Genomic DNA, 27,898 nt, shown 5'->3' on the forward strand with positions numbered 1-27,898 from the left:
TAATGGAGTCGGCAGACATAAATACTGTGGATGCAGACTCAACACAGGTCTACTTATAACAGTTCTCACTGTAGACACTGTTTTTTCTTTCCTACCAGTGCTTAGAAAGAGCCATGAAGTTTGCCTTTGAGGAGTTCCACCTCTGGTACCAGTTTGCTCTGTCACTGATGGCTGCTGGGAAGGTGAGTCTCTGCTGCGTGCCACTCTGTTCAGGGTTATGCCATTGAACTTCATGAAGATATATCTACCCCGTCACGGGAGGCCAAGACCATTCCAAACTGTCCTATGGCCTTTTCATAATGGACCACCAAAGTTAATTATTTAGGGTCTAAGATGGGACTAAGATGAGGAATTCTTAATTTGCCTTTTTCTTTTTTTTTTTTGCCTGTTATGACTCACTCATGTGAAATATACATGCTTAAACTTAAGTCTTGAACTCTTTTTGAGAGTATAAACATGTCCCAGAGGTGGCTGGGCGGGGTAGGGGGAGTGGGAGGCTGTGAGGGGGGACTGGGCAGAGTCCCTGAGTTCTCTCCTCAGTCTGTAGCCAAAAGCGTGGCTTAGCACTGCTGCTTAGTGGAAGCCTGGGGTGCTTTCACAGTTGAGTGACAGAAGACATGTCTCTCAGTACCTCAGTATCTTTTTTAGTAAAGTGGAGTGACAATCGATGCCTACTTCTAGAGTTATCAGACAAATGCAGAAACATACACAAATATTTAGGGTGGCAGCCCAGTCACGTGCATACTTGATAAAGGTACAGCCATTAGTCACTTGGTGGTCCGTGAACTGTGAAGTCTCACATAGAAGACTCTGTGCTAACTGAGCTCAGAAACCGAGTTTACTCTGCTTTTAACTAGGTGTTTGTTTTCTTATAGCAGCATAAGCTTCTGCAGTCTATTTTTTCTTGTTGTTGCAATGGCTACACAAGCAGAGAATGAGTTAGGCAGGAGCCAAGGCCTATTCCAACTTGCTCTTAATAACAGTTTACTCCCTGTCACTCTGAGTCCCAAGCTCTGGTTCTCACAAACCTGGGTCCCTGCTTGGTTGGGAAACCCGCTCTAAGAAGTCTAGAATGTTTCGTTCTTACAGACCATGAGTTTTACAGAATTGCTCTGTCCTTGTGCAGTCTGCCCGTGCTGTGAAGGTGCTGAAGGAATGTATCCGGCTAAAGCCAGATGATGCCACCATCCCACTTCTGGCAGCCAAGCTTTGTGTGGGTTCCCTTCACTGGGTAAGTGGAGAGCTTCCTCGCTCCTTCTAAGGGGCTCCATCCCAGGACCAACTTCCATGCTTCCATGCCAAGCCTCACTCACCCTAGCGGAGTCAGTGGATTTCCAGCATGCTCCAGGTTTTCTTTTTAACAGAAAAGCTTGAAAAGTAGTGATGGCAGAAGGATCCAGAGGGTCCTAGAAACCTACAAGAAGAACATTAGGACAGGCGGATCTTGGCCCAGGGGTTCTGCTCAAACTATGGCACCAGCCGAGGACAATACAGGTGGTAAACTTTAAACCCCTACTCAGATCTAGCCAATGGACAGGACATTCTCCACAGTTGAGTGGACAGTGGGGTCTGACTTTCACACGAATTCTGGTGCCCCATATTTGACCACGTCCCCTGGATGGGGAGGCCTGGTGGCACGCAGAGGAAGGATAGCAGGCTACCAAGAAGAGACTTGGTACCCTATGAGCATATACAGGGGGAGGAAGTCCCCCTTAGTCACAGACATAGGGGAGGGGAATAGGGGGAAAGCGGGAGGGAGGGAGGGAGGAATGGGAGGATACAAGGGATGGGATAGCAATTGAGATGTAATATGAATAAATTAATAAAATATTTTTAAAAAGGAAAAGAAAAGTAGTGATGGCAGGACATATAGGATCCACGCTCAGAGAGAGGCAGCTCATTGTGTGTGTGACATGCAGGCCTGAGAAGGTTCCAGAGCTTTCTGCTCACCATTGACTTAACACATGTGTAACACAACTTCTTCATGCATCTTCCTTCACAAACACTTTCTTCAGATTATGTTGTTCAAACTTTAATGTGTCAGTAGCCTAATTTATCAAGGCTCTAGTACCTCAGCAAACATAGCATTAGGAAACAGAAACTGCTGGGCTGGCAGCAGAGACTATTGTCTCCTACAGTGGAGTTTTAATTTCTTTGATTCAGCTTCATATCCAGTTAGTTTTTTTATATGAAGACTAATCTGCCCCAAAACCCAAGACTCTGCTAACTTGGGTTTCTTCCCTTACAGTCCTCACTGCCTGTTTCTTTCCATGCATTCTCACCTAACAGGAGAAGGAGAAAATGATTCATTGTTGCTTGATTTCCCTTGAAGGAAGTTAGCAGAGAAAAGGAGCAAGCAGGCATAGGCTCCCAGCCATGCTGCAGTGCAGTGAACTCCCGTGGACAGTTTGGGCTGTGAGCAGAAGGACGGTGCTGAGGGCCTGGAAGGGAGCAACACAGTGTCCCTTGGCTTGGAACACAAGTGGCTGCTGCGCTTCTGCCAACTGCAGCTCTACTTACTACTGTAACAAACAAGTGTTCTTAGAGATGAGAGTAACAAATCTCTTCTGCGTGTCTTTTTTTTTTTTCCCCATTTTATTATTACAGTTTTCAAAGGCCTCAACAGTCCATGGTATAATGAGCTCGCATGTACTATGTCCAGCTTCAGTACCATCAATTGCCACACTTTTAAAGAAACAAATCTCATTCTTTTTCTAGTGAACTGTGCAAGAGGTCTTGTTGAGAGTGCAGTTTGCCAAGTACATATTTCTCATAGGGATCCGCTGGTGCGACGTCCATGTGCTGTGTTCTGTAAACTAGGTCAAGTTTTGAAAATTTTAACAGCTTGTGGCAAAGAAAATCCAAGTCTAAATGCATTCTTTTTGTCATGAAACAAGGGAAAGAACCAAACATAACACATCTCAATAACTTAATTCTTTTTAAACGTATTCCGTTTGACCTCTGGCTCCTGAGTCCACTCTTATTATAGAACCAAGCAGTGAAAAATGAAGATGTAAAAGACAGAAGCCCACAGAATGTGAAGTGACTTTGAAAAAGAAAGCAGATGAGCAAAAGGAGAAAGGTTAAAGAAAGATGAATAGGGGTCCTGGGCCCCGCTGGAAAGGCTCAGGAAAGAGAACTGCCAGGGCAGAGTTGGAAGGTTTGGGGTTGCTTCCAAAGCAACCCATAAACCCGCTTTTAGCGGCAGGTGCTTATGGGAACTGATGTTACAAGTTTGACAGGTTGTTGTTTTTAACTTTCAGTTGGAAGAGGCTGAGAAGTTTGCCAAAACTGTTGTTGATGTGGGAGAGAAAACGTCAGAATTCAAGGCCAAAGGCTACCTCGCCCTGGGGCTCACATACAGTCTGCAAGCCACTGATGGTGAGAGAAGCCCCACCCTGCAGAGCCCGAGACTACGCTGCAGGACCTCATAGTCTCCTCTGTCTTTGGAGGGTACAGAAGCTAGGCCATCCTGGTATCCTAGCCTGTGGGGCCCCCAGTGTACCTATCTTCTTCTCTGTGTAGATTAGAGAATGTCAAAACCTTGAGCTGTGTTCGTAGGTGCATAGGACTAGTGGAGCCCAGGTTCCTAGCCAGTGGGTCTGGCAATCTGTGCTGAGAGTGAGAAGAGCAAGGCCTCAAGAGATGAGAAGTCACCACAACTACACTCCCAGCCTGGCCCTTTCCTAAGGGAAAGGATGAATGTTGGGACTGAGGTGCAGTAGTGTAGGAGAGTGTATAGCCAGAGACTCGAAGGGAGCGGCCCTCACTGCCAGGGACTGTCCACTTCTTCCTCCCTATATTCTAACTCACAAATCTGCACACATGCAGTGTAGCTAACCAGTACCATGGTTTACTCAAGGGCGGTGATTTATATATTTTGGATATACTAAAAAATTTTTGTTGATGGGTTTTTTTTTTTACTTTAAACTTTTGCAGAAAGTATAAGTTGGTTATTTTCTGATTTGTTATTTTTTTTAACATTTTATAAAATATAAAATGAATATCCCACTCCCAAAAAACAAACCTTCAAAGACAAATATATAGCTTAATGACTGATGCAAGGCAAAATGCCCTGAAGCACCACTCAGAGCAGGCAATAGACACTTGGCAGCCTCCTGGGGGAGTCCCTCGCCTGCCCTGTCAGTCACAGTAGGACAGTACCACTGTGACTCCTCCAAATTAACCCACATCTTTCTTTTCTCTACCCTGAAATGCTGCATTTCTGGCATGTCAGTTGTTTTTTCAGTACTGGATTTCTGGCTACTATTTCATGTACATATGTTCTATTGCCCATGCTCAGCCTGTCTCCAAATACTGACTTTGAGGGGAGAGTCTGAATGTCATAGACTTACCCACATAAATTCTTGATGCAGCCTCAACCCCTAAACAGCCTTTAGGACCCATGCACCCTTCCGGGCCTCTTCCAGCACCGGAAGTCCTGTTGGGTCAAGTAGAGGTTTTCTGTAGCTCAGCTGAGGTTCTGAGCAGCTCTGGGTCCAGCTACAGCCCCTCGGGGAAGCTCCCCGCTGCCCTTGTGCAGTGATTAGATAGAGGCCTCCCAAAGTGCAACTACAGACAGACCCCTCAGGACCCTCCCTTACTCCAGTAAAAAGTGCCTTATTTGTTTCCAGGAAGACTATAAGAAGCCATTTCTCTTGTTCTGTACAGGGAGATGTTTGCTCACAGCCAGGAGGGCTCACTTCTATGAACTGATGTTCTTATACCCGTGTTGGGCTTTGGCAGCGCCATTCTTTATGCTGACATTCAGGCGTTGAAATCCTGGCCATTAGCCAGCATGAATTAAACTAGCATCAAACCAGAGTCCTTGGCCAAAGGTCATAGCTGCTCAGTACTGAAGGCTCTCTCATGGCCACTGATGCACTGGTGCTTGAGCATCCTGGCAGAGCTGCTTCTACTGTCTACCTTGGGGCAACCAATGGCTTCTTTCTGGAGTTCCAAATGGTCTAATCATCCCGCCCCACCCCAGCACGCTCCAGGTCTTTTTTAATAGAAATGTGCTTGAAAAGTAGCAATGATGTGATAGGTTAGATTCACACTCAGAGAGCTACAGCTCCCCGTATGTGTGACACATAGGACTGACACGGTCCCAAAGCTCATACTGTCTCCTTGATAGAGTTCCACAGTGATGTCCACCGATCATGGAAAGAGCCCTGGGCATGGGACTAGGTTCCTGTCCTAACAGTGCCTGGTGCAGAAGGCACTCGGGATGCGGTAGCTTGCACGTGGCTTTTGTAGTGGGTTTAGTACTGCCACTCCCCAGCCCAGCTTCTCCTGCCACCTGCTAATAACACGTTTTCTCAGCTTCGTTGCGAGGGACGCAGGAGGTCCTGCAGAGGAGGGCGCTTCTCGCGTTTCGGAGGTGAGTGGGAGTCCATCTTTTCACTTGCTGTGAGTAGTGACAACCGAGCATGACGAGCATGAAAAGGCAGGGCATTTTTAAAGATTATGTAAACAGTGTTTTGCCCCAGGAGTATGTTGTCTTGAGCAGCAAACACGAAACCTCGAAACTCGAAGCAGGGGATCGTTCGTTGCCCTGCTGGGCTACACTTTTAATCTCTTTATCCATTCGGGTACTTTTTATTCATTCCTGATAAAGTGATTTCAGCTTGAGAAAGACAGATACTCTGTCTAGGGAGATTGTTCCTTTATTAGAGGCATTTGTCATCATCTTGAAAAGAGGTCTTTTTTTTTTTCCTGGCTTTTTCTGCATGTCAAGCTGCAGGCATTTACATTAAGAGACAAAGAAGCTAGAGATTTGAAAGTCTCCGAGACACCATGTTAGCAGCCATCCCAAACTCTCTGCCCTACCTTGCGCCACAGTACCTTGGCCCTGTTTCTCTCCTTGTGCCTTTCATGACTACAGAACAATGCATTATCCTGTAAAAGCAGTGAGTGTCCTCATGCCCCTGTGCATACCTGGGAAGACAGGACAAGCAACAGTGCCACCGCGGTACCAAGATGAGGTGGAGGAGTAAAAGGAGTCACTGGGGCTGTTGACTGGACCCAGGGTAGAGCCAGGATCTACTGGCACTAGGTAGTTTTACTGGTTCTTGATTTTACTCGTTGCAGGTATAGTAAAGCTTCAAAATTAAATTGGTCCCTGAAAATACAGCCTTGTGAGGTGAAATCTAGAATTGGAATTGATCCTGCCATTTTAAATACATCTGAGTTGCACTGATTCCTTTAAGCTATGTTAGATACTTACTTACTGCTTTGAAAACCTCATCAGCTTTCCCTGTACCCGCCACCTCTGTTAGATCCTCTCCTCAGAGTTGCCTGGTGCAGATCTGTGATATTGTTCATGTGCCTTTTTCTTGAAGTCATTATCTCTTGGTTTTGCTACTTGAAAGTACCCCTGCCTTGTTTCTGTTTGCAAGCAGACTTGCCCACTACTCCTCACTCTGCTGCTCCTGTTCTCAGTTAATGACAGAAAGTACCCCGTTGACACCTACATTTACCCCGTCTCTGGGGTCGGCTCTTGGCATTAGTGTTTCTTAGCCCAGAGCATGAAGGCGTTTCCATTTCAAATGATTCCAGGCTTTACTTTTCCCAGTTCTAGTTTGTCGAACCCCACACATGATGCCTCAGAAAGTGGCCATCACATCTGTTTCACTTACCTTAAATCAGCACATCTTACTGCTTCTCTAAAAACATTCACAATGGTGGTCTGCCTGGGGCTGCCTGTGTAACTGAAGGTTATGTAACAGCTGTTCTGTCCGCCTGAATTAGTTTCTGTTCCTTTTCCGCTTAGGTTTGAATTCAAAGAGATTTAACATGTTTGTTCATAAGGGGACTAAGGAGCAACAGACCCTCCTAACCTAACTGAGTACATTGCAGAAGGTTAACCTAAATTAATCTTTGTGTGAAATTCAGAATGTTTTCAAATGCATACAGTGATTTTGATTCAAGTAGGCATGGACTATTTTAATGAATTGGAGACCTAATAAAAGCTTTAAAGAAAAGATTTTAAGTAAATAAGAAAGATTGTATTACTTCTTAAATGTAAATAGATAATTTAAAACCACTAGGGTAAGAAGTATTTTTTATTATGTATTTTATATAGTTTCCCACAAAGTTCTGTTTATACTATCACTTTGCTTCTGGCTTTGTTGTTCATTTGTTTTGTTTGAAAAGAAAGTGATACATTTAAAAGACAAATAGGGTTTGCAGATACAGCCTGTGAGAATGAAGTCCTAATCCTAACTAGAGCCAGAATTTGGAAAGCTTTGTTCTCTGGAGTGCTCGGAGGGGCAGTGTCTGAGTGTATCAAAGTGATAATTTATCCAGACAGTGAGATCCCTACCCATGACCCAGGCACCTCAACCAATTCATGTTGAGCAAAAGCATGGGGAAAAAAAATAGCATTGTGTGCAGTGTAGTAAGCTGTTGCTTCATTGGACTTTCACATCCTATTGAGAAAAATAGTCCCAATGATACTGACAGCATGTGTCATGAGTGCACTAGTAATGCTCTCCCATAGGAAGTAGTAACATTACATCATCTGTCTACCATTCAGGGTAGCATGGGGGATGCAGCCTCCCTTGCTCCTCTCCCCTCACTTGGGTTTACATGTGCTTGTTTTGTGTATAGAGGGTGATAGATTGGGGCTGAACTGTCCCCGGAGTGCAGGACCTTCAGTGCTAAAGCCACCTGCACATCTTAAGGTGTAAACTAGTGACCGCTCTAATTTAACCATATGTGCATTCATAGGCTCCATCCTGTTGTAATCAGAAGTGAAGGGGAGTTGAGAAAAATTAGCCAAACAGGGCAACAAGGGGATAGTATAAAGGCCAAGCCTCGGCACCACAAATCCATTTCTGCTTTGCCTCCTTTTTTGGGTCTTCTTAGGTAAGATGTTTATAAGGATACATTACAGTCACCATTGTTGTGAGATCTGTGCCTTATATTTAAGCCAGAATCAGAACTGATCAATATGGCCTATATTCCTTGCTCAGCTCCAGACACTGTTAGAGTTGGAATTTAGGAATGTGCTGGATGTTCAGGGTCTAGCCAGGTAGCCTGAGTCATTCATATTCCAGTAGCATCCCAGTAGGTCTCTAGCTGGGCACTACATCCATGACACTGGGATGGTCATTTGGGGTCTCTCCTTCTGGTGGGGTGGGAAGAGCTCCTTAAGGAAAGGCACTTGTGTAATTAATCTCCAGACTCCCGAGAGCCCCAGGCTTTTCAACGTAAGTACTACAAGTACTACATAACATAGAGGGATAGATAAATGGACGATTGGGTGGGAGTGAATAGGTGAGTGGCAGGTGGGTTAGCAGATGAATGGAAGGGAAGTCGGTAAGCAGGTGAGTTGAGGGATGGGTAGGTGGATAGATGGGTGGGTGGATGGAAGGAAGGGCATGGGTAGAAGGGAGACTAGGTTGATGGAGAGGTAGCTAGGTTGGTGGATAGAGGGGAGACTGTGGATGGGTGGGTCGAAAGATGAGTATGTAGGCAGGGGGAGGACGGATGGATATGTGGTAGCCACTTTTCATGGGAGAAGAATTAGTTAAGGGAATGGTGCTTTGCCAATAGAAGTACTGTGACCATCCTATGATGGAATTTTTAGTTGTCTACATTTCCTTTCGCAACCGGGCCAGATGCTCCTGCATAAGGATGGATTGTGGCGCTGCTTTACATCCATGTAGAGTTTCCAGGCTTGCAGGTGCATGCGCATTGGTCCCCTTGAGGAAGTTAGCGGTAAGCATACCAAAGGGTCTTTGTCCCAGGGAAGCTTAGCTGCGTGAGCAGTCCCACACAGCTGCAGCAAGCCACATAGCATCTACAGGGGGCAAGCCCCACTTATCTTTTCTTGTTTTATTTGGCATTTCCCACCTACTCCCTTTCTTTTCCTAAAGTAGTCCATTTAATTCATTTTGCAAAAGTTCATAAACAGTGTGCACTTTAGGGTGCATTTCATTAGAGATTGGCAGTTGGATTTTCATTATTAGCCTCATTGGAAATTCTTTAGAAGTCACCGTAAGGCACCCTGGAAATAGCAAAATTGCTAGCACTTCTAGTTTGTTTCTTTTACAGGCCTGTGGTTAGTGGTTCACAATCCTTTGTTGAGACCTGGGTGGTGCCTTTGGCCATAACTAAAAACCATCCACACTGAATTCACCAGGTCATCGGCCAGCTTCTCATTTAGTTGGCACTGGATAGAAGCAAGCATGATCTAACTGAATTTGTGGAAAAATACAAATAAGAAAAACTATAGTTCTGACAAATTATTTTTTATGCCTGTAGAAACCTGGCTTTGTTATTTTTGAAAGAAGTGAGATAAAATAAATTACTCTACATAATAAAATGTTTCTTCATAATTGATTTTATATTCTTTTTCACTGGATAATTGAGAAAGACAGAAACCATGACATTTTCACCTCACTTATGAACACCAAAATCCTTTCATATGCAAATGCACAGAGAAACAGTGCTTATGAATCGCACCAGCCACAGTGCAGCAAAAACAACACAATTCTCTTAAATCCAGGCCAGAAAGTTTGAGCGGTTGGGGTTTGTAGCTGGCCTGCTAGTTAGGACTCCCCAGGAATGAGTTTGCTCTACCCTAAATGCTAACAAAAGAAGCCATGGGGCTCATGGGTAAAGTGCTCCCTGGACAAGCGTGAGAACCTGAGTTTGATTCCCAGCACCCACATGAAAGCAGAGTGTGGTGATGTGTGCCTTTAATTCCAGAGCTGAGGAGACAGGGAAAGATGGCTCCCTGTGACTCACTGGCCAGTAGATCTAGTCATAACTTTGAGCCTCAGGTTCAGGGAGAGATCAGGCCTCAAATAATAAAAGAAGGATGGAAGGAAGGAAGGAAGGAAGGAAGGAAGGAAGGAAGGAAGGAAGGGAGGGAGGGAGGGATGAGAGAGAAAAAAAGTGTGAAGAACAATTGAGCAGGTTCTTTCAGATGTGCATGCATAGACAAGCTTACCTGCACATACATGTGTACACACATACAACACACATACACAAATAATAGCAATTTTTAAAAGATTTATTTACTTATTATCTATATTAGTGCTCTATCTGCATGTACACCTGCAGGCCAGAAGAAGGCATCAGATCCAAGTGTAGATGGTTGTGAACCACCATGTGGTTGCTGGAAATCGAACTCAGGACCTCTGGAAGAGCAAAAGGTGCTTTTAACCACAGAGCCATCTCTCCATCCCTATAATAACATTTTTTAAGTAAATTAAATGATTAAGAAAAGGGCAAACTCCAGTCCTGCACACACAGCATTTGCCTAGACAGTGCTCACATTCGTGGATTTGTTGTGCTTTCTGGGATGCACATATTAGAAGACCCTCCCCTCCTCGCCCTCTGCCACCGGGAAAGACTGACAGTTGACTAAGAGGCCTTGTGTCTATAGAAAGCCTTGGCAAGTCAGCCTCAGATGGGTCCATGATGGCTCAGCTTTCTGTTTCACCTGGAATCTGCTTTCTGCTGGTAGAAGCTCCTCCTTTGATCACAGAATGTTGTCAGAGGTAGTGTTTGCTATCCAGGACCCACAGTTTGCAATTAGTCTGTTCCATGTCCCTTTTACCTGCCTTCTCTTCCTGCCAGACTGCTAAGTGCAGAAGCAGGTCCTGTACACTGTCGCATTTTGAATTGCTTCTGATGAAATGCAATTAACTTCCACAGAAAAGCCAGAAAGAAGGGAGAAAAAAAAAGGCAATCTCTTAGGCAGCCAAACCAGCCTCTTTTCATCCGGCAGCAAGGCCAGTTAAGGGAAACATGCCTCGTGGTCTACTGTATTCTCACACAACATAGTTAGAGGAACACAATCAGTAAGCTGCATGGCATTTAGTAGAATCCTCACAGAATGAATGGATGTCTTTCTTTTCTTCTTCTAGTTCAAAAAACAAATAAACAAACCCAAACCTCATTTTATAAGCAGAGCTGGTCTTTGATTTTCATATGGTTTTTCTGAAATCCAGAAATTTGGATGGAGTAGCATTAAGGCCAAACCACATTTAGCCAAAGTAGCCATTGTCTGGCCAAGGGTTTACTGAAAAAGGGTGAATACTGCTTCAGAGCCCGTAGCCTGTGCACTCGGTTTTACTGTGACCCAGTGTGACACTTGGGTTTCTGTTCAGCTAAGGGAAGCATCTCTTGGAGATGCCAGACCATGTGGACTGTGGATCCCTTGTCTCTAGGCTTCTTCGATGGCTATTTTACATGCTGGACCAAAGCCAAAAATATATCCCCGTAACATGGCTGTGTATGGTGGTTGAGACTGTGTTACATCTGTTGGTGGTGTTGGGGAAAGGTTAGTGAAATGATTCATAGTTCAGCCGAAAATGTGGCTTTGACATTAAAATGCAGACAACTTGTGATAGGGCAAACAAAAGTGGCCTAATGTTCTAATAGCAGTGAATACTTTTTCAGGGCCCATAGCCTGTCACCTACAGATCACCAAGCAGCTTTCTACCTGGCTCTGCAGCTCGCCATCTCCAGACAGGTCAGTGTTTATAATGCCCCCTGAGCCTGGTGTGCACTGTCCCCTTTCAGCTCCTTCAGTTGGAGGCATCCTAAGACCGTCCTCCCTTAACTAAGGCTGGCTTGGAAGGGGGGCACTGCTCTCAGGGGAAGCCAGCTTCTCCTAGAAAAGACCCTGGGGTTCAAGTCATGTGAGCATGTGCTGTGAAGAAAGAAGGCCTATGCTGCAATCTTGAGAGTAAATCCACAAATCTAGAGGATCCAGCTTGGGGTCAGATGTCAACATGAATGTAGGACAAGGCGTGTACCCTGACTCCAAGTGGTCACCAAGGAGCCTTGACAGGAACAGGGTAGTAGAACCCAGTGCTAAGCTTCATGGTGGGGATTTAGTCACTGCTTGGAGCCTCATTGTCACAAGGATATCTATGCTTAACTAGAAAGTGCCAGGAGGTATCAACAAGAAACCCCAGATCCTTTAAGATGCATAGATGATATGAACACTCACACAGTTGCATGTTCTTGCTAGAAGATCAAGCCTTGCTGGCCCTCCTCCCCCCAGAGGTATCTTGAGCTGCCTCTCACTTTCTAGTACCCCCACCCAGCTTGAGAAGCTGCAGCCATATGCTTGCCAGCCTACCAGGTGCAAGACCCTACTGGTGACCCCAGTACGTTCATGAGTGCAGACTAGAAGGGTGAATTGGAGGTTGGATCCCAAGGTACGGCATTCCCTGAAGGCTTGGCTGAGGTATGCATTGCTCTTCCCATTTGCCTTGGAATAGTGTTGCAAAGTGGCTTCCATTGGCAACCTGGGAATAGAGGTGACCAAGATGCCTACCTAAAAAGGTTTGTGGTGCTAGTGGAGTATGGCTCACAGCTAGATTGGCCAGGAGCTGCTGCTATAGCAGAGGCAGGCTAAACACTGACCATTTGTTTTCCTTGCACCTCTTCATGAAGCCTTCCTTATATAGTATCAGTCCTTTTCACTTGAGGTTGCAGGAGGGGGACCCATGCCTGCCCTTGCCATTGCCTTGACACTCTAAACCTGGTATGTGTTTGACACCTAGCAGGACTTTTTTATTGACGGAGCTGGCTCTCAATCCACTTTCCTCTAAAGACATCATTTTGAGCCCTCTCTCTCTGCCCCTAAATATTTGACTATTCCCTACAAACCAGCACATGAGGATGGCTTCCCTTGCCTCCCTACTTGAGTCTGAGCGACAGTCATATAGGAGGTTAATGCCATAGAGAGTGGATAAATAGATGGAGCCTTACAGGTGCACTCACATGGATGGTAGGCATGCAGTGTTGACGCACCAGGCCCCTGAGTGAGTGTGTCCTTGTTGACTGGAACAGAAGTCATGACCCTCCTGGAGAGGGTGGAGAGTGATCAGAACAGCTAGAGTCATCCCATTTTCATCACTCAGTGGGGTGATGTGCTCAAGAATTTCACCTCTCTGTACTTCAGCTTTCTCCCTACCAGTGAAACCTATGGCCAGCTCTAACAGCTGTGACTGACTCTAGGGTTCCAAAGAAAGCTTCCATAGCCAGCCCTTAATGGGTGGATCCATGCAGAACTGCAGCTCAGAGTGGAAAACCAGAAGGCTTTGGAGAAAGAAGTCATGGATTCTCCTAAGGGCAGAGGTTCCTGGCTTGGGAAGAGATAGGAGAGCTAAAGGATAGGATTGGAGGCCACACAGCAGTCCCCTGGGCAGGTGTGTCAGAATGCCTCTGTCCACACAGCAGTGCCCTGGGCAGGTGTGTCAGAATGCCTCTGTCCACACAGCAGTGCCCTGGGCAGGTGTGTCAGAATGCCTCTGTCCACACAGCAGTGCCCTGGGCAGGTGTGTCAGAATGCCTCTGTCCACACAGCAGTCCCCTGGGCAGGTGTGTCAGAATGCCTCTGTCCACACAGCAGTGCCCTGGGCAGGTGTGTCAGAATGCCTCTGTCCACACAGCAGTCCCCTGGGCAGGTGTGTCAGAATGCCTCTGTCCACACAGCAGTCCCCTGGGCAGGTGTGTCAGAATGCCTCTGTCCACACAGCAGTCCCCTGGGCAGGTGTGTCAGAATGCCTCTGTCCACACAGCAGTCCCCTGGGCAGGTGTGTCAGAATGCCTCTGTCCACACAGCAGTCCCCTGGGCAGGTGTGTCAGAATGCCTCTGTCCACACAGCAGCCCCCTGGGCAGGTGTGTCAGAATGCCTCTGTCCACACAGCAGTCCCCTGGGCAGGTGTGTCAGAATGCCTCTGTCCACACAGCAGTCCCCTGGGCAGGTATGTCAGAATGCCTCTGTCCACACAGCAGTCCCCTGGGCAGGTATGTCAGAATGTCTCTGTCCCCAGCTCTGTTTTGAATCTAATGTCAGATTCTCCTTTCTATCAAACCTATGAGATATAAAGTATTCAAATACCTACTGAACACGTAACCCTGGGCTGCATGCTTTTAAAATCATGTTGTGAGGCCGGGAAGATGTCTCAGTGGGTAAGAGGTGCTGCTCCCTGGCACTCATGTGACAGCCAGGCACAGTAACACTTCTTTAAGTACAGCGCTGTGGACAGACATGGGCAGATCCTGGCATCTCCAGACTCAGTGAGAGACTCCGACTCCAAAAGCAAAGGTAGAGAGTGGTAGAGAGGACACTCCATGCCAACCCCTGCTCCTACATGCATCCACGGGCAAGCACACATGTATGTACCACATCCACAAGAACATGTCGAGCAGCTGTTGCATTCATGGTCAAGGTTGTCTGGACCTGCTTGAATTTGGATAATCTGCTTTGCAAGTAGTCCTGTAATTTGTTTCTTGCTTCCAGTTATTTTGAGTTGTAGTTTGGAAAGGTGTAGGGTATCATTTGTTTGTTTGCATATTTCCTTCATGTCCAGTGGACAGCCAGACAGCTGGTCCTTAGAAAGCTCTGCTAAAGGTTTCATGGCTTATAAAGTATTGTAATTTCAGTAATGCTCTGAAAAGGGAGAATGCTTCAGCTAAGGCAATTTAATTCCATTAAGAACCCTGCTACTTGTCTGTGTCTCCACTTACAGGGAAATGATCTTATACATAATCAAAAGCACATCGGTTCTGTGGGGAACAAAAATGAGAAAGGGTTTATTTAGAGAGATGGAAAAGATGTGGTGTGAGCAGTTATAGAGAAGTGGGGGTCTCTCCTGTTCCCTTGGTAGTCCTATTACTGCTAAAGAGGATGGGCTCTCTTGCTCGGCCAATAGCCTGGGGCGGCCATGAGGACTCCCCTTAAAATGTGGGTGCGGCTTGATGTGAAGCAGCTCCCAGTGAGCCTGCTGAGACATGGCCTCCTTCTGTGTGACTGCTTAAATGTTCTCTTTGGTTTTGTTTTAACCAGATCCCAGAAGCTCTAGGGTACGTCCGCCAAGCTCTTCAGCTCCAGGGTGATGATGCCAACTCCCTGCACCTCCTCGCTCTCTTGCTGTCGGCCCAGAAGCATTACCATGACGCGCTCAACATCATCGACATGGCCCTGAGCGAGTACCCAGAAAACTTCATGTGAGTAATCCTGCCACGCATCTTCCCTTACCCTGCAATTCCTCCTTTCCAGTCTGTCAAATGTGAGCCCCTCATAGACACTCAAAGAGGACAAAACAGAGAGTCTCTGTTACTCCTGTTTTTCCCCTGGTGCTTAAAAGCAAGCTGTTTCCTAGCTACTCTAAGCCAGCTCAGGCCACCCTCATCTGTCCTTCCCCACCATTTTCCCTAGAACACACACGGTTGTGCCAAGATGGTAGGTGAATATTAAGTAAATACTAATACCAATACACGTGTTAAGCTCCAGTGACTGGAATGTGGGAAGCGGGCTTGAGAGCCTGTTAGTCCTGTGTCCCTGAGGCAACTGCCAGCTCTGGGTGGTTATTTTGTAACTTGGGTCAGAATATTTAAGCTCTCTGAGGCTAGGTTTACTATCTAGGAAATACGATTTTTTGAATAAGTTACTCAGAAAGTATATGTACTGTAAGAATTATCATCGTTGTCATTATAGGCAGCCACAGGCTTGAGCCTGCCTGTCCTCTGGGTCACATGATTTTATTGAGCCCACGGACATGGCATCCACGGGCTCCATACTCTGGCAGCTGGGCCTTGTGTAGGCCCTTACCTTCTGGGCCACTGGCTGCCATTTCATCCTCCGTGGAACTTAGTTACCAGACACAGTGGCCAGAGAGAGCAGACACTCCTGCAGGCTGCAGGGCCACAGATCCTGTGACAGGTGGGGCAGGGGGACAGGGGGAGAAGGGAAGGGATGTGGAAGGTGGCTTTGCTTTCCCTCTGTTTTGTGAAGTGCAGCAGTAGCATTGAAATGGGTCAGCTCTGGCTTGATCTCCCTGCCTCATTTCTCCTGGTGTTTTTAATCAGTGCTTTTTCAGCAGCTCTCCTTGGAAAGCTGGTTCACACATTTCCACTACAAACATTTCTTTGTCTTCAAGGAAACGGCACTTCTCTTCTCTCTATCTCCTTATAATCCAGGAAACTTCTGGGACTGGAGATTTCTTTTGTGAGCTCAGCTGTTTGCAGGGTGAACTAAAGAGCTTTGCTGCAGTTTTGCTTCTTACACATCTCAAACTTGTTCTTGTGACACCTGTATATTTCTGAATTTTATCCCATGGGTTTTTTAGCCCGGTAGAATCTCAAAATGGTTAAATTACTTGAAAAAGTATTTGGTCCTTTTTCCATCTTTATACAATGGTTAAATGTGTGATACAATTGAACTTGATCTCTCTCGTCAGTATTTACCAAGTGCCCTCTATGATTCCTCCCTCCGACACACATGTGCCCATATGTATGTGCACACCCACTCCCACATTAGATACTACACTCCAGCATGTGGTTCCTGTTTCAGCAGCTCACAGTAGCATCCTAGAGAAGCTTCTAGACTAATAGTCACACTGCACAGAAAGCAGTCAACAGTGATGGCCAGTGAGGTAATGCTTCCAGGTGACAGCAGCTGACAGCCTTTCCCAGGAGTATAGCAGTGGAGACATTTGAGGAATGCAAGCCAGTTATTTTAATGTTAAGCTGTACGCTGGAATAAAGCAGAGCATGAGGCAACAGCCCAGGACTTGCTTGCTCTTCAAATATTTGTATTTCTTGCTTTGTGATAGGAAAGCTCTTCTCAAAAATACCTACTACAAGTTTAGAGCTGATGTAGTCTGTGGACCCCATAGCTCCCTGCCAACCTGGGTAAAAGATGTTAGTACCAACCAAACAAGAATGGCAGCCAGTCTTGTCCCAACTGCAAAAAATTATGTTTGTTTTTGCTTAATTTGTCCCCAGCAGAACTTGAGACCCTGAAGGCTAGGGTTGCCTTTAGTTTCTTTTATTGCTAAGCCACAGATAGTAACAACTTCATTGTTGATATTTATGTTCCAACTTGTTCCCTAGGAATGAAAGTCCTTTGATTAGGGGCAACCCTGTCTGTCGTGTTGAACAGTTACCAGATAAGATAGTTGAAGGTCCTCATAGAAGCAGCTGATCCTCCAGCATTACCCCATCTGTATTAGTCTGTTTTCCATTGTTATAACAAAAAGTCTGAGATGGGTTAAACATTTGTAAAGAAAAGAGATTTATGTAGAGGTCCGGAGGCTTGGTGTTAGAGTCTGCTCAGCTTTGGTGAGGGTCTCCATGGCTGTACCACATCTATTACATCATGGTAGATGTGCATGGAGTGGACACATGCACCAATGAGAAGTTGCAGCATGAACAGGAATCAGCAGAGCAGGAATGGTCCAGCTTCGCACTTGTATAGCAGTCTACTCACTAGAAAATTAACCGGGGATCCTGTAAGAATTACATCAGTTGCTGGGTGGCAGCAGCACATGCCTTTAACCCCAGCACTCGGGAGAGCTGAGGCAGATGTATCTTTGAGTTTGACGCCAGCCTTATCTACAGAGCAAGTTTCAAGTCAGCCAAGGCTACACAGAGAAACTGTCTCAAAAAACCAACAACAAAAAATGAAATTATATCAGGGTAGTATCCCCAGTGACATAATTACCTTGGTCTAGGCCCCACCTCTTAATGGTTCTACCACTTTTCAATATAACCACCCTGAGGATCAAGCTTCCAACACCTGAACCCTTGTGGGACACTCAAAGCATGCCCTAAGTGTATACCATATGCTTTGGTTTGGAGGTGTGTCCTCCAAAGACCCACGTGTCAAGGCCTGGTCCCCAAGCTGGTGCTTTGGGGAAGTATCTTGGATCTTTAAAGAATAGTGTATTGGTTACTTTTCTATTGCTATGACAAAACACCATGAACAAGGCAACTTATGAAAGAAAACAGTTATTGGGCACTGACAGTTTCCGGTGAGTCCATGACCATCATGGCAGGGAGCATGGCTGGCAGGCATGCTGCTGCAACAGTAGCTGAGAGCTTTTTTCTTGAACCACAAGCCTAAAGCAGGGAGAAAGCTAATGGAGAATGGCATGTGCTTTTCAAATCTCAAAGCCTGCCCGAAGTGACACATCTCCTCCAACAAGGCCACACCTCCTAATCCTTTCCAAACAGTTCCACCAACTCAGTACCAAGCATTCGAATATATGAATCTATGGGGCCTGTGGTGGTTCGATAGGAATGGCCCCCATAGACTCGTGTGTGAATGCTTGGCCATAAGGAGTGGCATTATTAGGAAGTGTGGCCTTGTTGGAGTAGGTGTGTCAATGTGGGTGTGAGCTTTGAGGTCTTATTTGCTCAAGCTACACCCAGGGTGATACACAGTCTCCTTCTGCTGCCTGTGGATCAAGATGTAGAACTCTCAGCTCCTTCTCCAAAACCATGTCTGTTTGCATGCTGCCATGTTATCCACCATGATGATAATGGACTAAGCCTCTGAAACTGTAAGCCAGCCCCAATTAAATGTTTTCCTTGATAAGAGTTGCTGTGGTCGTAGTGTCCCTTCGCAGCAATGGGAACCCTAACTAAGATTAGGGCCATTCTAATTCAACCCACCATAGGTGGTACCTATAGAAGTTTCTAGGTTATTGGTAATTGTTATTACCACTTGTGGCTTAGGGATAAAAGAAACATAAGGTGCCCCTAGGCCTTAGAGGGTTAGGTTCTGCTGGAGACATCATTAGACCTTGGCTTGTCATCTTGTTGCTTTCTTTTTCTTTATGGTTCACAAGCTGAGTTTGTTCCACTCTGAGTTCCTGGAAAGACGTTGTATCCTAGTTAGAGGCCCAAAGTGATGCAGCCACTTGATTTTGAGCTGGAACCTCTAGAACCAGGAGCCTGGGCTGGCCCTCTCTGTGTATAAGGTAATTGCTGTAGGCCATTCAGTACAATGTCAGACTGAACTGTACAGCATCCCCATTCTCCATGAAATTATAGCACGTGTTTCAGTACCTTAAAAAGCTTAACAGGGACCAAAAGAGTCCAAGCTAAGCAGTACCGTCTCTCACCCATTTCGTCATTTGAAGCAGAACTGTAAGCGAATAAAAATTCAACAACTAGAGCCGGGTGTGGTGACGCACGCCTTTAATCCCAGCACTCGGGAGGCAGAGGCAGGTGGATCGCTGTGAGTTCGAGGCCAGCCTGGTCTATAAGCGGGACCAGGCCAGCCAAGGCTACACAGAGAAACCATGTTTCAAAAAACAAACAAACAAAACAACAACAAAAAAAAAAAAATCAACAACTATAGGGATTGCGATTCTGAGAACCATAGATCCTTTGGCTTTTTGATTGTTTGTTGTTTGAAGCAGGGTCTTATGTCTAGCTTATGTCTTAGCTCAGACTAACCCTAACTTACCTTAGGGCTGAGGATGATCTTGACCTCTGATCCTCCTTCCTCCACCTTCTGGATGCAGGATGACAGGTGTGCCGTCATGCCCAGTTCATGACATGTTCAGAATGGAGCCCAGGGCTTCATGGGTGCTACGCAAACACTCTTCCGACCAAGTTACAGAATTCACATCCTCAACAGGGAAATTCTTTCCTAAAGCAACTCCAAAAGTAAGTTCTGGAGAAGCTGGTGTTTGGGGCCAAGTTCCACATGGAAGGAAGGAATGCAGATGGTTTTTACAGACATTAAGGTTCAGCCCTAGGAGTTAGGCAAACCTGCCTCTAAACTTGAAACCTTCTTCCTCTGAATAAGTCACTTAATTGCTTTGTCTCATCTTTTCCTTTGCAAAATAACAAAATACCATCTCTGAGGGTTATTGTAAGAATTGAGTTAGCTAATCCTTTATAAGGTACGTGTACCTACCTGGTGACTGTTTAATAACTGAAAGTAACTCATATTATTACACTACCTCAGTGGCTCCAAACATATTCTAGGATCCTTCAAAATTGTCATCAAATAATAAGTAGAAACCAAGGAATGTTTATTTAATGTATTTAAGATGTTAGTACAAAACATGAACATTCATTGCTTATTTAAGGAAAAGAACATTAATGGTGCCCATGATTTGTTCTTATGCACATATTTACAGATATTTCCTGTGTAATACAGTGGACGAGTTTCCTTTCTGTCCCATCCTGTTACTACTCACCTGATGGGTTAATTCTTGTCTTGACTTCTATGTTAATCGCTGTCTTACACTTGTAAATAACAAAGATACTTAGCTTTGAACGTTTCATGTATTTTAAAATGTAGCCCATGTGCTACTTGCTTTCAGGGCTTAAGATTATGTTGCTGAGGTTTGGTCTTGTTGCATATTTGCATAATCTAGTGTAAACAGACATGGTCCCTCCTTTAGAGTGGGATGGGAAATGCTGCTGTAAATATTCCCTACAAGTCTCCTGGTACCTGTGCTCACGGGTTCTTGTGGATTCTACGGAAACTCAAAGGTCAGAGGTCATAGGATATGTGTCTTTGTTGTTATTTGTATCCCTGGAGCTATGTAGACCAGGCTGGTCTTGAATTCACAGAGATTTGCCTGCCACTGCCTCCCAAATTCTGGGATTAAAGGCAGACATGTGCTACCCATGCCTGGCTGATGTGTGTATTTTTAATTTTACCAAATAATTCCAAAGCACCAGCCAGGTTATGTTTCTTTCAGCCCAAGAAGCCCAGTGACTCCTGCACTATTATTACCAGGCTTGTTCTCTTTAACAGCGTGGATAAAGGCTAATGATCACATTGCTAGTTAAGTGACATGTCCCTCCTCACCAGTGAGGTCACACTTTTTTTCATTTGTACATTAACATTTAGCTTTCCCCTTTTATATAGAAGTCTTTGCTTATTTTTGTTGGGTTATCTTCTCTATAATTTGTGGGGTTTCTTTATATTTATAGACACAGATTCTTTTTGTTAATATGTGATGGAAAGATCTCCCTAGAAAAATGCCCAGCATTATGAGACAAAACCTCTAAAAGTACCATTGAGTTCTTTTTGTCTTACCTCCTGCTGTGCATGGAGCCTGCTCTTAAGTATGAAAACCCAGCTCTTCTGTGAGTGCTCTAACCACTGAACCATATTTCCAGCCTACTTTGCTTCCTCTTAATCGTCAGTTGTTGAGTAGAAGTTCTTAGTTTCAGAGTATTTGACTTTATGGAGCATATCCTTGATGTACATACACGAGTGTGGAGGTGTTGGGGAGAAGAGTGGAATGTGGGGGTGTACTTCACGTATGTTTGCAAGGGCTCTACCACTGAGAGATATCTTTGGGCCTCTATTGTTTTCAATTTTGAAACCTCACTAAGTTGCCTTGGTTGGCCTTGAACTCACTGTGTAGTCCTGGCAGGCCTTGACCTTGTGACCCTCTGCCCGCAGCTTCCCGAGTAGCTGGGATCACAAGCTGTACCACCAGACCTAGCTCTCACAGTGCTCTCTGTGTCCAAGCAGCATATTAGGATGGTGGTCTCCTAAATTAGCCTCTGAAAGTCATGTAATATTTCACACTGAGACCTAGGGTCTGTTAGAGTTGGTGCCTTTATGAATGTGTGGGGTGCATGATCAGCTGTGTTCTTTTTTCCTTATGTGGCTATCTAGCTGGACCAGTAGCACACATTTAAAGAGCCCTCTTCCCTCTTGCTCCACAGTGCCACTGCTGTCATGAATCAGGTGTCCAAATTATTGTTTCTAGCCTCTTTCTAAGCTTCTCATTTAGTGCCACTGGTCAGTACACCCACTCTGTGTGGTTGTTGCTGTGACAGGGTCTCAAGCCCAGGCTGGCCTGCTCTCTGTTGAATTCTCCAGGTACCTAACGGTGACATTGAACTGATCCTCCTGCCGCCTCCTCCCACGTGATTGATTGTAGATGTATGCCCAGGCTATATAGCACTGGGGCTTAAACCTAGGGCCTCATACATGCTAGGTAGCCCTCCACCAGCTGAGCTACATCGCCTGTCTTGTTCTTACTGCTTTATTATATGAGGGGTTAGCTCCGTGTGCCTTGTGATTTGTGGGTACTTCAAACTTTTTTTAATCAAGTGGGTGTCAGCTGCCAGTTGAAATGGTTGTCTCTCAGACCACTGAGGCTGCCGGTCAGGCCAGGGCCTCTCCTAAATCCCAGACAGTACTCCCACCTCTGAATTTCACTTGAACATAGAATGCTGGATGAGCACAGACACATTGGCTTCATCTTTGGGGATACAGCAAGGCTTTCATAGTCCTAGTGGCATTTGGGGACTTTGGTGTTACAGAAATGTTAGCATTGATGGGTCAAGCTTATGATGCCACCAAGCAAAGCCTTTGCCAAGGTTGGCTTTCTTTCCCTGTAACAAACATGCTTATGCAACTCTCTGGGAGTTTTGTAGTGACCTGAAGTTTGACTCTTTCATGTTTAAGTAGATAAAGTACATGCTCTCATGACCTCATGTACTATTTATTAGTGAGATCCAGATCAAGGGTGCTTTATGAATCTATCAGGTGTTAAGCAAAGCATAAAAAAGTCACTTTTCACTCTTTGGGTCTTGGTGTTTGGACACCTTCAGGTGTGATTTCAACTAAAATAAAACATCCACCTCTCAGGATCAGAGGACACAGCTCTTCTAAAACACTTTCCTCTGCAGGATCCCTAGTCTGCACACTTGGGGAAGTTTTTGCTATGTATCTTTTTATACTAGTGGAAACTATGTGAAAAAACCTGGGCACAAAACATCCACACAGACAGTTATCTACTTAACAGTAGTGACCTATAACATCTACACTGCATTGTAATAGCCATGATAAAAAACGGATCTGGAGAGATGGCTCTGTGGTTCAGAGCACTGGTTGTTCTTCAGAGGACCTGGGTTCAGTTCCCAGCATCCACGTGGGGCTTACAACCATCTGTAACTTCAATTCTGGACATCTGACACCTTCTTCTGGCTTCTGTGGGCACCAGGTATAGATGTGGGTCATTAGCATGCATGCAGGCAAATACTTATACACACAAAATAAAAAATACTAAAACTTAAAAATATTATTTCTCAGGATAGCATCTGAGGTGTGCAGGATGACTGCCCTGCCTTTACTGCTTAGAAAGCCGCAGCACAATTTGTCCCATTTTACGTAATCTCAAAGGAACTCAATTTAAGTTGAAGCCTCCTCTTGAGCAGTGTTTTGATTAGAGGTTACAGAGGGGCTATCATTGTGCTTGAGCTGAGTAATGAGATAACGATTGTGCCCCTTAAAGTAGGGGCTGTACAGATGGCTCAGTGGTTAAGAGCCCTAGCTGCTATCCTAGAAGACCAGGGTTCAATTCCCAGCATCTACATGGTGGCTCACACCTGTCTATAACTCCAGTTGCAGAGGATCCAAAACCCTTTGTGGCCTCTGCAGGCACTGCATGCATGTGGGGCACAGATATATGTGCAGGCAAAACACCCATATACATAAAACATTTAACAAGGCCATATGTAATGTCTGTCTTTGTAATCTCAGCATTGAGAAGGTGGAGACAGGCAGCTCTCCACTGACCAAGTCAGCCAAGTCAGTGAGTTCCAGGCCAGTCTCAAAAGCAAAGTGTGTAACACCTGAGCAATGACAGCTGGGGTTGATGTCCAGCCTCTGTGTGCACACAGACAGTTATGGTGATGGTGATGGCACAGCATTGTGAGTGTACTTGAATGGCAAATGTTATGCTATGTATATTTTACTACATTTATTAAAACAAGAACTTTCATTGACTTTTATTGATGTGTTTGGTTATAGGATGGTTTCTAGTAAGCATTCCTCAAAGTTAGGTGACTAGGTGCCCTTATTGCCTGAGTCAGCGTTCTTTCAGAATAGGAGCCAGAGTGACATAACCCCACGTCATCTTTCTGTGAGGTTGCGTATGTGGTGAGGCCCTTGGTAAACGTGGACACGCATTAGTTGATTGGCCAATGGCTTGAAGACCAACACTGGGGTCCCAACAGAAGACTGGGAAGGCTGGAGAGTGTTTGCAGCTGCGCCTCCCTGAATGACCAGAAGCAGCCAGCCCCAACAGCCTGGTGGGTGATGGTCCCTAAACCTCACTTCCCGTGTTTACCTAGCCAGGCACTTCTGATTTCAATTCTTATGTATCTTGTGCCCTTTCCAGAAGAGCCCCTCTCCTTAGTTAAATTTTGATATCCTTCAAAGTGGGCCAGTCTTCTGTCAGCTCAAGGACAGGTCTGTTTGGCAGATCTGGGAGAAGTCAGACTGCGGCAAGAAGGCCCACAACAAAGCCGTCCCTTTCTAGTCATCACTCAGAACGTTTATATGCTTTAATGTTTTGTCTTTTCAAGATCTCCAAACTCTCCTAGTGTCACTCAGTAATTCGAAGAATCACCTTCAGAATTTATGCAGCGTGCTTTCTGGAAACTGGGTCTGCAGTGCCTTGCCCAGAATGCTCAGCACACCACAACAGCTGGATATCACAGCCCTGCCCAGCAGCCTGGTAGCCATGGGGAAAGTACCTGTTTCCCCTGTCACCCACTTTGCTTCTCACTTGGCACTCTCCATCTTGCTGGACCAAAGGCATTGCTTACCACCTCTTCATAAGTTTCTCTGCTCCCTCTCACTCTGTCCCCTTTGATGCCTTATGCCACCCAGTCAGAGAGCCCTTAGGAAAGAGTCCTGCCTGTGTGTGTAGACCCTGTTGGTTTGAGGGTAGCATGACATGCAGTGGCTCCCTTCATTGAAGCAGGAATTGAGTGATTGCAATCATGGCGGTGTGATTGTAGAGACATTTTCAGCTTCAACCTGGCCAGGTCATTCCCAACGTAGGTGCCATGGCTCCAGAATTCTAATTCAAACTAAGGTCAACGACTGAAACAGGAGCCATGGTGAGGTAAAGTGCAATACTTTGAGGTGATGTATGCCACTTGTTTGTCCTAAAAATACTTCTTGACAGCTAAGGGTGTGTTCCAGTTTATTGACTTTTTGAACTGAGAGGCAAAATGTAAGTAATATGGTCCATCATAAAGACAAGGCAGGCTTAGGATCTAAGTGGAGCAGCCACATCACCAGGCTGTGAACTTGGGTCTGTCCCCAGCCCTGCCCTTCCTGGGGAAGGATAAGATGTAGCCAAGCCCTGAAAAAACAGCTACTTACATAGTCTTTGCCACTAAGGATCTTGTTTTACCCAATCATTGTGGCCTTGATTTTCTGGGAGAGCTGATTTGAGTGTAGGGAGACAGTGCTGCCCCATCGCTCACTGACAGCTGAGACCAGAAAGGAGAAAGGCCGATGAGCTCCCAGATGTGCTGGCATATTGCACCATGTCTCCCGGAGCAGCTGAGAGTGTTAAAATGGCCATGTGTTTAGAACTTCCATAGCAGTTAAGTAGCTCATAGCTGCCACTGAGCCACTGGGTGGGTAGGTCCGTCACCAGGGCCGCTGCCACAGCGAGGAAAGCCTAGCCCTCAGACATGCCTCCTTCTGTTCAGTTGACCAGGAGGCAGAATGCACTTGACACAAGACCAGCTGCCTAGACTGACCCCTTGAAAGCCTGAGAATGGGAATTTCTACTGACAGCTTTCATGTATCAGCAGAGATTTTGGACCTGACCACATTTCAAAAACATTTAAATTTGATGCCCATTTGGGTAAGCATGAGGCAAAATCTCTTAGCAGTTAAACCTGCTTTTATTTACCTGGTTCTCCTGGAGAATATTTGCATCTGCATCCCTAGAAGAGATCTTACCATGCCCATTCTGGGCCCCACCATGTCCACATACTAGTGGGACAGTTGCTCAGTACACTACAGACTTAAAGGAAGATCATGAGGTAGCTGCCTAGCACACCCTCACTGTAGCTGTGTGGGCAACTCTAGGCAGAGTTGTAGCTCAGCCCTCAGAAAGTGCTCAGGGAATCTCCTTGAAAGGATGGGTACCATGTGTTCCATACCACAGTTACAGTGCCCAAAATTGTGATCTTAATGTGTACGGTACACAGAATTCCCACCCAGCTTGGGAACTGAAGGCATGCTCCCAAGACTCTACCAATAGTCTCATCTTTTCAAGAGCCCAGAGTTTGGAACCAGCCTGGGCAACATAGCAAGCCCCCCATTCTAAATAAATAATTTTCTCCCAGGAATGAATAAGCACAGGAAGAATTTCCAAAGTGCAGAGACCATGGGAGCTCTTTCCTGGCCAGTTGTTTTTCTTTTGTTTCAAAACAGAGCACTGAAAGTCTGTCCTCCACTAGGATGGAGGGCTGTGAACTGCAATGGTTTTAACTTTGCATCCACATTCCCTGGGAATCTCGCTGTGTGTGGATTCCAACTGGGGTGGCAGGGAGAAGAGAGATAGAGATTCTGTTTTTCACCAGACTCTTTCCAGTAGATCCTGCAGCTCCATGCCTTGGTCTTTACTCAGAGTCACAAAGTATTCCTGTTAAGGTCTTTTCTGGCATTAGTTGGGAAAACTTGTAACTTCATTTTCTAATAAGATAATAAATAACATGCCAATATGCAGTTAGGTAAGCCAGATGACCTATGAAATTATTTCCTGGGTAACATAAATAATTAGACCACTTGAGTGACGGTTACTGACTCTTTGCAATTAATGAGGCCTCGAGCAGTATTTGATATGTATTAACAGCCACCCGACCTGGCTGGCACTCATTCCTCCCAAGAGTAAGAGGGCTGTGTCTCCAGCACAGGCTCCCCTGGTGAGGATCAGTCACAGTGGCTGAACTCAGGGCTGCAGGCTACTTGTTTGTCATGTGTTTGTGTGTTTGTTTGTTTTTCTGATGTTGGGCCATTAAGAAAGCCCAGCCAAGATAGCCATGGCTCCAGTCAGCACATAGTAGGCCTCTAGAAATGTTGAAGACAGTAAACAGGTAGAGTTCCTTCAGAAGGGTTGGCTGGCTGCATTTGAAGACACGCTTCTCCTGGGCAGGGCTGGCTGCACATGGCCTGCTTCGCCTTCCCTTTCAGCACACCTGTTCCCAAATGACTCATCTGGCTTTAAACCCTTGTCTCTCTCCTCATCACCACATTGCTTTTCATTTCTCATATCGCTCAGATTGGTTGGCTCGGCTGCCAAACCATCTTCTCTATTTAAAATTTCTTTTGAGCACACTTGCCCCACCCACCCTACACCCCCTCCTCTGCTGATCTAGTGTCACGTGCACACTTTCCTTCAGGTCCTTGGCAGCAGCTCCGTTTCTCCAGGTGGGCTGCCCAGCTCTGGAAGGTGGGGGAAGATATCCAGAGCTCTGTGGGCCTGGGCCCCACTGGAGCAAATCTCACAGGCTGTTCTGCACAGCTGCTTTGACATCCTGCCCACATTCCCTAGGTAAGCGAAGGAGGGCTGAGTGTGGGGAGTCTGAGAGTGCACAGAGCACAAGGTCCCAAGTGCACAAGATCCCTAGGATCTGATTCCTAAGCCAGCTGCCGTGAATGCAGCCCACACAACTAGATAGTGCAGGTTTGGGCAGTTAATACACATGTTTCCTTCTTGAGGCACTTAACAAGCAAGAGGAAATTAGAGCCTCAGGCTTTCTTTTTTTTTTTTTTTTTTAACTCTTTGATGTATGTGCACTGGTGTGTGTGTGTGTGTGTGTAGAGGCTATGTGCCACAGTGCATGTGTGGAGGTTGGAGGCCACCTTAGATGCCAGTCCTTGCCCTGTCTCTTGTGTGAGACCAGGTTTCTTGTTTCCTGCTATGTACTCCAGGCTAGCCGACCAATGATCTTCTAGTGATTTTTGTCTCTAGGAGCACTGGGATTGCAGGAAATGCTGTCGTCTGGCTTTAGGTGGGTTCTGGGGATCCAAACTCAGGCCCTCATGTTGACAGGGCAAGTGCTTTACCCACTGAGCCACCTGCTCAGCCCTCACTGAGCATCCTTCATCAGTGAGCCATATTCAGTTCCATAATTTTGAAGTATGCACATTTTAGCTTCATCTTCTCCAGCCCAAATCAAGACCTCTGGGAGTGGACCCAGGAAAATGCTGAAGGAGAGTCAGGTACAGCAGGTGGGGCAAATTCCTGGAAAGTCCGAAAGCCGTCCTAGGCTTGGTTGCTAGATGGCCAGCCTGCCTGATGTATACCACTTAGGCTCTTACTGTGGAGA

At 45.8% G+C, this 27,898-nt stretch overlaps 1 protein-coding gene across 4 annotated transcripts in view; it reads left to right on the plus strand.

The window, feature by feature from the left end:
• TTC7B (tetratricopeptide repeat domain 7B) overlaps nucleotides 1-27,898 on the plus strand; it is a 204,657-nt gene that overhangs the window by 118,263 nt on the left and 58,496 nt on the right. For all 4 annotated transcript variants that reach the window (XM_084792571.1, XM_084792568.1, XM_084792569.1 and 1 more), the window contains 6 exons: nucleotides 99-182; nucleotides 1,127-1,231; nucleotides 3,264-3,381; nucleotides 5,326-5,383; nucleotides 11,422-11,494; nucleotides 14,829-14,989. In XM_084792571.1, the coding sequence (XP_084648697.1) occupies nucleotides 99-182; nucleotides 1,127-1,231; nucleotides 3,264-3,381; nucleotides 5,326-5,383; nucleotides 11,422-11,494; nucleotides 14,829-14,989 (599 nt within the window). The remainder of the gene's footprint in view (nucleotides 1-98; nucleotides 183-1,126; nucleotides 1,232-3,263; nucleotides 3,382-5,325; nucleotides 5,384-11,421; nucleotides 11,495-14,828; nucleotides 14,990-27,898) is intronic.

The sequence above is a fragment of the Acomys minous genome, assembly GCF_964271855.1.
Source record: "Acomys minous genome assembly, chromosome: 8".
Taxonomy (NCBI): domain Eukaryota; kingdom Metazoa; phylum Chordata; class Mammalia; order Rodentia; family Muridae; genus Acomys; species Acomys minous.